Genomic DNA, 9,036 nt, shown 5'->3' with positions numbered 1-9,036 from the left:
GTTTCTCCTGACTGTTGACATTATACAAGGGTATAGTGTCCCCTAAAGGGTAGACCTTCTCTTCAGGAACAGTTGTTTTTAGAAGTTTTATGGATTTTGCCTTGGTGACATCTAGCTATAAGCATAGACAATGAGCAGGCTCTTGAGTCATAGCTCCATTTGAAAACAAAGGTGGAAGAGCTCAGCCCATACTAATTAGTATTTCATGTGAACACAATTGGAGCCCTCTGGGGTTGGTAGAGTCCCAGAGTGAGAGAAAGTGAGGATGTTTCATTTTGATGAGAGTCCTTATAGAAAAGCTTTTATAAAACATGACAAAAAGGGGATTTCTTATTTTGTAAGGATGTGGGCAAGAGGGAGTGCATCTCTACCCAAATTTCCTAACTTTTGTGTATGATGTTTGATACAGAGAAAAGGTAAGACTGTATTTATTAGGTTATACCCTGCCCTAATAGTAAATGGAAAGGGAATAGAAAATGACAAATCATAATCCCCTTATAGGAAATAGTATGATATTGGCACTAAGGAGACCAAAGAGTGTATAATGAGGTCCAAATATCATAGTCAAAGGAAGCAATATGTTGGAGGAATTGTCAATTATACTAATTTATACTTTTTATAGTGAAAAGGTAGAGACTGAGATGGAGAATATAGTCATGCAACATGGAGAAACATTTTATGGTTCCTATATGCAAGATGTGTGACTGAGGACCTAGTTTATTTTGTGAGTTTAGAGGATCTATTTTTGAGACAATAAAAAAGGAGGTTCTTGTTTATCTATCTTATTCAATTTACATGATTCATGAACCCATGAGGGGAGGGAACAGATCAGGATAGACTTGGAATAGAATTTAGATCAAGAATGCATTAAGTAGGTCATAATTCCAACATAGAGTTTGTTAGATTCGTAGGGTGACTTTAGTTAACAATAGTTTTTTTTTTGTTACATTTCAAAATAACTAAAGATAATAATTTGAATGTTCCTAACATAAAGAAATTGTGATAGATAAATCAGTTGCCCTAATTTGATCTTTACACATTATATAAATGTATCAAATCATCACATGTGCACAGAAAATATAACACCTATTATGTATCCCCAAAGAACTACCCAGTAAAGACTCAGAATTTGTCCACTGGTCCTCTCATCAAAGAGGAAGGTTAAGAGAAGCAGGGTTGGGATTTGACACTCTAGATCTCTTCCTCCTCCATGACTGTAGATGTCCTTGAATCTCCAGGTGGGAAATGAGAAATTGGAAGTGCTCATCTGTCCCGTTCTAGGTATTCTTCCATTTGATTTTGTTCTTCCAGGTTTCAGTTTGGTTTACTGTCTTGTGTCAGGTACTATCTTTCTGTGTTTGGGTCTTTGTAATCTCTCCTAAAAGAATTTCTCCTCTCTGTCTTTCCCTAGCATCAGCATCCTTTGTTCCTCAAAGTTGCCTGAACAGGATCCACAGACCTTGGATTCTATTAGGAGCAATGTTGAGATAATTGGGAAATAGGGCAGGTACAGCAATGAATCCTTGAAGAAACCAGCCACAACTACTACCACGCCAATCATTCTTATTGCATATAATTACTTTAAGAGTAAAGTTTTACCTTGTTTAGAAGAAAATGGAATATCTATGTTATTACATTTCTATCCTCATAATGGACAAATCTTTGCCACATTTTCTTTCTTGAAGAAGGTTGTCTTTCACTCTTTCCCTAGGAAAAGACTTACTTCATCTCTCTTCCTTCCTGTTTCTTTTTCATTTTCTTCTGTACATCCATGTCAACAACTGTATGTGGCTATATCTTGAATGAGTAATGGGATCATAATGGCACACAGTTTAAGCTACAACGACTGAAACAAAGGATAGAGGAAGAGATAGAGAAAAAAGAACAGAAACAATCTGTGTATGATCTTTATTTTATTTTATCTTTAGAGTAAAGAACCAGGAGATATGTCCTTAAAATAGAGTTTTGATTCTTTACTGAAGACAATTTGCTTTTCAAGCATCCCATAATAGTGACTATTTTCATAATTGGTATACTTTCTGAATTTGATGTAATTTATGTCTTTTTCTTCTAGAAAATCAAGAAAGAATCAAACCAAAGTAATAACCTAGCATTAGCTAGAAAGTTGCCATTTAATACTTTTTATCTACTTGTTATTTATCACATTACATTTCTATCTCATTATGAAAGTGCTATATATTTATTCTAGAAAATGTAAGTCACAAAAGATAAAATGTATAAATAAAACCCTATAGAAATTTCTCATCCAGAAATTATCCTTCAGTGTTGTGGTATATTTTCCTCTGGTCACTTTAATGCATATCTGGTAAACTATAATCATACTGTACATATTACTTTTTATTAGACATCTATTTGTTCTGATGCGTAGGGCAATGTCTTTGTTTTTTGCCAGTTAGGAACAGTCTGCTAGCTGGAGGCTTTGTTTAGTACTTTAACATGTGGACCTAAACCACAAGGTAGTTTTCTTCATAAAATGTGCAAACCCATATAATGTTTTGCAACTTAATCATGGCTATGCTACCCTATCCTCTTTGTCTTATCCTGCTGGTTAATACTATATGGGGTGGGAATCATTGGAAGCTAAGTGAGTCTTCCTGCCATATAAGCAAAAGATAGAATGCCTGATAACAGTGATGGTAAAAAAAAATGTGCATGTGCATGTGTTAATGGATGTATATATGCATTCACATGGAAATATGTATGTCTGTATACATACATACATATGAGAAAATGTATCAGAAACTAGAAGTATATAAAGGAAGTATGATTTAGAAGAGTTGATGAAATATGGAACAGAATCCTTATTTTATATGAATTTTAGGAATATTCTTCTTTGTGGAGTAGAGCAGTGGATGTATTGAAGACTAAATACAACCATTCATGTTGCTACCATAGATAATATTTACATAATTATAATAATATGAATGTTCTTTATGGATTTTGACATTTTACTTGGAAGACTTAAAACTATGGTTACAACTCAAAATTCATGTTTTCGGTCTTGATGTTATACAAGTGAGGGTACAGGTTTCTGAAGTTTGGGCAAGGTAAGAGGGGTAGTAAGAGGAGAGCTGAAGCTTAAAGCTGGTGAAATGAGAAATACAGATTTAACTATACCATTTAAAAGCAGAAAATTAATTAAAGAACTATAATAATCATCAACATTTGGGGCCAGGAAGAGAAAAGAGTAAGGATAATGTGATCAAGATGAAACGTCATCTTTCAGAGTAGAGAGCCAAAAGATAGCTTAAAATTGATCATTGCTAAACTATGAACATGATCCATAGCAAGTGGCATATCATTTGGAGGCACAGAAGTATGAAATACCAGAAGAGCTAAAATTAGCTTGATAGGCAAGCAATGGGGAAGGGACCTCCACTTTTTATTATATATTCTCCTATACATATCCTCTACTATTTTAAAATTATTTTCTCACATTCATCAGAGTATTTCATCAATTATTTTTATTTGTGTAGCAGTCTCAAAAGTTACCTCTTTGGTGTACCCTGTTGATCTATTGGGAAAACCTGAGCTGAAGAGACATGAGAATTCCCTCCACTGGCAAATTATAGTATTCATTAAAAAGTAATAATTAATAGAATCAATGATTATATTAAGCATTTCTACTCACATCCTAGATAGGTTAGGTTGAATTAATGGAATATGGACACCCCTACCAAAGAACAAAGTTGAGCTTTTTCACATATAGTAAAGACCACATCCTCCCTCCAGTCGTGCATCTAAGATGTAGGTACTGTAAGGTCTGGTTAAGCCTTGACATCTTTCTCTTCTCTTTCCACCCATGATCTTCCTTCCCTCTTTGCAGGTGATGTAGACTATGTGCTATGGACACTAGAAACAGGACAGAAGTGACTGAATTTGTCTTGTTGGGCTTGTCCAGCTGGCCAGAAGTACAGCCAGTTATTTTTGGTATTGTCCTAGCCATGTACCTGGTTGCAGTTATGGGCAACATGCTATTAGTAATTGTTGCTCACTCAGACCCCAAGCTTCAGACCCCTATGTATTTCCTGCTCAGCCAGCTTTCTTTTATTGACATATTTCTGACAACCATTACTGTTCCTCAGATGCTGGTGCACACACTCTCTGTGCATCGAACCATCTCATATAACTGCTGCATAATCCAGTTGTTCTTCTTCATGGCTGTGGGTAGCATGGAAGGCCACTTGCTAGCTGCCATGGCTTATGACCGCTACATTGCCATCTGTGACCCCTTAAGATACTTCACTATTGTCACCCATCGCCTCTGTCTGCGCATAACATTGACTTCATGGGTAGTTGTCAGCCTCAACAGCCTCCTTTATAGTGTGTTGGTCACCCGCTTAACCTTCTGTGGCAACCAGGTTACTCACTTCTTCTGTGACATCACTCCCCTGCTGCAGCTCTCCTGCACCAGGCCAGTGGTCAATGAGATGCTAATATTCACTGAAGGTGTGGCTGTGGTGGTCAGCCCCTTCTTCTTCATTTTGAGTTCCTATGCCCGCATTGGTGTTGCTGTAGCCCGCATGCACTCAGTCGCTGCCCTGCGCAAAGCTCTGTCCACTTGTAGCTCCCACATCCTGGTTGTGCTACTCCTGTATGGCTCTGTGATCCGCATGTACCTCCGACCATCCTCCAGCTATGACTTGGACCAGGATCGGCAAGTCGCCATCTTCTACACAGTAGTTACCCCTATGCTAAATCCACTGATCTATAGCCTCAGGAACCAGGAGGTTAAAGGAGCTCTTCGAAGGCTTTTGAGGAAATACTATGTCTCAAGAAACTTCTAGTGTGGCTCCTACGAAAACAGGCAATGGCAGCACGTCTCCTGAGACCACAGAGTTAAGACCTAACCTGGAAATACCTCAAACTGATGGGGTATACTGCTACTAACTCATATGAATCACATTCCTGTGAATAGTCTTCCCTGTTGGCTCTCTTCAGATCTGGGAAAATGTGAATTCATGAATAAATGGTTCTGGTCTCTGTTGACTGACCTAGAATCTCATTACACTGAATCTGAAAAGATATTTTTAAATCACTAAACCTGAACCTCTCATCTTTCAGGTCTGGAGCATAGAGGACTATTAAACAAAATGATAACAAATCAATATAGCTTGCATAACTTTGATCATTTCAGTAATGGTGTAGCATGTACTGTCTAACACAAAGAAATCAAAGTGAATTACGATACCATTATTACAGAAGAGCAAGTTTTGAATAAACCATCATATAGCCTAAGCCTCTGTTAAAATTGTAATATTTTCACAGTCTCACTTTAGCAAGCTCTCAATTCATAATAATAATAGTTCTATATATATAGTGACTGGATTATTCCATCTATACCTTTTTCTACCATCCCAAAGAAGAAGTCTCGGTCACTAATAACGGAGACTGGAGGAAAGTCTGCATAGTGGTCTAACACCAGGAGCAGGTGGTCAGATTTGGGTTTATGGGAAAGAGAATTATTTAGAAGATGTTTTAGATGTAATGTTTAAGGGAAAAGGAATAATCAAGAATTGCCTGTGAAAATCTGTGGAATCATTATGCCATTTCCTTATCTGTGGAAATCTTTGAATGTTAAATGCATGCAGATTTGGTTGGGGAGCAAAAATCAGTAACTTTTTGTGCCCAAATTAACTTTGTGGCATGTGTTAGGTATCCAAATGGAGTTGTCCAGAGACAGTTAAGTACATATTTCTTAGGTACAAGGAGAGATCCTATCAGGTCATAGAAATGTCAGAGCAGTAAAATGTAGACAATCCTTGAAACTTTGTAACTAGATAAAATCACCTAGTAAGAGAGTATAGAAAAGAGAAGAGAACTATAGGCAGAGCCCTGAGATGGGTAGGTACCGCAACATTTGCAGGTCTGAGAGAGGAAATAGCTAAGAAAATTGAGAAATGTCCATTGGTAGGAGGGGAGTAGGTAAATTTGGTACATCAGAATCCTAAAAAAGAGTATTTCCAGGCTGGAAGAGCTATCATTCTCTTAAATGTGTTGAGAGGTCATTAATGAGAACAGATAATTATTATTAAATTTAGTAAAATGTAGATTATTGGAAGCTTTAATAAGAGCAGTTAAAGGAAGTATAGGAGAAAAATTCCAATTATAGTCATTTTATGACAAAATTGCAAGAGAGAAGTGGAGGTTGTGATTCTAGACACTTTTTAAGTGTAGTTTTTTCTTCCTTAGGAGGTAGACACAAAGTTCTGCCTAACTTTATTTTTTTTTTTTTTGCGACAGAGTCTCAAGCTGTCGCCCTGGGTAGAGTGCCATGGTGTTATAGCTCACAGCAACCTCAAACTCTTGGGCTTATGTGATTCTCTTGCCTCAGCATCCCAAGTAACTGGGAATACAGGTGCCTGCCACAATGCCCGGCTATTTTTTGGTTGTAGTTGTCATTGTTGTTTGGCATGCCTGGGGTGGATTCAAACCTGTCAGCTCCGGTATATGTGGCTGGTGCCTTAGCTGCTTGAGCTACACACGCTGAACCTAGTTCTGCATAACTTGAGGAGACCAGGTGAGTCAAGAGATAAAATTTCTTATAATTTTTGTAAGAGTAGTGCCATTAAGCATGTTTGATTGATTATGGAATTGAGCTAATTTTTGTAGAAAATGAAACATTATTATACAAAATGAAAGTAATTAATTGCAAGAACAAAGTACTTGAAAGGGCATGCACATCTACTGTGGGATGATTTTATCTAGGAGTTGAACCACCTCTTTCCCAAAAGGAAGTCAAAGTATGTGAACTCAAATGTAGGTGGGCTAGTGGAGTTGATGGTGAAAGAAGATACATACTTGAAGAAACTTCAACTGAGAGTGGTTGGGAGCAGGATTGTTTCAGAAAATTGTAGGAAGAGAATATGTAAAATAATCATTCTGGATTTAGAAAGTAAAGTACTAGGGAATGTTGTAGGATTATCTGCCAATGTTGAGAATCCATTTGGATATTTTGTTCTCAAGTTTGATATTAGTTAAATCAACATGGTTGGGTGATCTTCTCCAACAATATTGAGGTACTTATGCACTAACATAAATGAATAAATACTCATGCACTGACAAATATTAACTTTGCCAAGGGCTGACATTTTTCTCAGTAGTACAAAAGGAAACAGAAGAATTAAGAATGTTTGCAAGAAGTTATTTATAGTTGTTGGGGTGGGAATGAAGAGCATGAATTAGGTGAGAGATAATGAAAAACAATGTGAGGAAATAACAGATTTCAATAATGCATGGAAATATTGGAGTTTGAAAACTAAATTAAATAAGGTGAAAATAGAAACTGATAGGAAGTTCAATGTTTAAAATTCACATTGTGCCTGTAGATTAAAATTAAGACTTCACAGATGATGTAATTATTGGTGATGACAACAACTCAGATATGACCATATGAGTGGATGATCAAGATGGGAGTAATACAAGGGATTGTTGAAGTTATAGAGATCCTGAACTGAAGCTTCAAGGTGTGTGTCAGATAGATCATTTATGTTGATATTTTAAAAAATGATCATTGAAGAATGGTGAAAAGAAATAATCAGATACTGAAGTCATCAATGAATGAGGGCGAACCATTAGAGAACTGATAGATTATGGCAACAAGAATAGAAAAGTCTGCTTGAAAGAACTGCAAAGAAATTTTGAAATTTTGGAGATGTGAGGAACAAGGATCTTATACAGGATGAAAACCAAGAACTGGAAAGCCATAGGATCCAAAATAGATCTTCTTTCCATTAGTCTGGAATTACTTTGTTTCTTGATATTACTTCTCTTTGCAAATCAAATTCATGTCTTTCCGCAGGCCAGCTTTTTCTCTTCCTCTCTCTGCTTTGCTGCCCCAGAGAGAGAATTTAATTGGCCATTGTAATTGGAGTAAGATGATATCTCACTGTGGTTTTCTTGATTATGAGAGGTGTTGAGCATTTTTTAAGGCTTTTGTCTTTTAAAAATGCCTGTTCCTGGTTATTTGCCCACTTTTTGATGGGGCTGTTTGTTTTTTTCTTGCTGAGTTGTTTGAATTCCTTGTAGATGTTGGATATTTTGTCCTTTGCTAGATGCATAACTTGTAAATATTTTCTCCTATTCTGTAGGTTGTCTGTTGACTCTTTTAATTATTTTGCTGTGCAGAGCTCTTTAGTCTCATTCATTGATTTTTGTTTTTCTTACATTTGCTTTTGGGGTTTTAGTCATAAATTCTTTGCTTAGGCCAGTGTCCAGAAGAGTTTTTCCTAGGTTTTATTCTAGGACTTTTATTGTTTCAGGACTCACATTTAAGTCTTTAATCTACCTTGAGCTACTTTTTGTATATGGTGACAGACAAGAATCTAGTGTCATTCTTTCCCAGCACCATGTATTGGATAGTAGGTACTTTTCCCAGGGCATGTTTTTATCTGCTTTGCTGAAGGTCAGTTGTTTGTAGGTGTATGGTTTTATTTCTGGATTCTCTATTCTGTTCCATTGATTTGTGTGTCTACTTTTATGCCCATACCATGCTATAATTTGAAGTCTGGTAATGTGATGACTTTAATTTTGTTCTTTTTGTTTAGAATTTCTTTGGTTATTTGGGCTCATTTTTGATGCTATATGAATTTTAGAATTTTTTTTTCTAATTCTGTGAAAAATGGTGTTGACATTTTGATAGGATTCACGCTGTGCCTGTAGATTGCTTCAGAAAGTATGGCCATTTGAATGATATTGATTCTTCCAATCCATGAGAATGAAATGTTTTTCCATTTGTCTGTGTCATCTGTGATTTTTTTCATCAGTGTTTTGTAGTTCTCCTTGTAGAGATGTTTCATCTCCTCAGTTAAATTTGTTCCTAGGTACTTAATTTATTTATTCCAGCTATTGCAAATGGGATTGAGTTCTTGATTTGGCTCTCAGCTTGGTCATTTTTGGCCTATATAAATGCTGTTGATCTCTGTACATTGATTTTATAACTTGAGACTTTTCTGAGTTAACATATCAAATCTAAGAATCTTTTGGAGAAGTCCTTAGGATTTGCCAGATACGAGA

General features: G+C 36.3%; 1 protein-coding gene across 1 annotated transcript; it reads left to right on the top strand.

Annotated features, from left to right (window-relative positions):
- Positions 1–3,866: 3,866 nt before the first annotated feature.
- LOC100941533 (olfactory receptor 1361-like) lies at positions 3,867–4,808 on the top strand. Its single transcript, XM_003785415.1, has one exon. The coding sequence runs from the start codon at positions 3,867–3,869 to the stop codon at positions 4,806–4,808; it is 942 nt and encodes a 313-aa protein (XP_003785463.1).
- Positions 4,809–9,036: the final 4,228 nt, after the last annotated feature.

The sequence above is a fragment of the Otolemur garnettii genome, unplaced genomic scaffold (assembly GCF_000181295.1).
Source record: "Otolemur garnettii isolate 467f Iridium unplaced genomic scaffold, OtoGar3 scaffold00014, whole genome shotgun sequence".
Classification (NCBI taxonomy): domain Eukaryota; kingdom Metazoa; phylum Chordata; class Mammalia; order Primates; family Galagidae; genus Otolemur; species Otolemur garnettii.
The sequence above is the reverse complement of the archived record's forward strand: the minus strand, read 5'-3'. Positions and strand labels throughout refer to the sequence as shown.

What these genes read in the sequence shown, in the direction of transcription:
- LOC100941533 (XM_003785415.1), top strand. Translation starts at nt 3,867, where the DNA reads ATGGACACTAGAAACAGGACAGAAGTGACTGAATTTGTCTTGTTGGGC.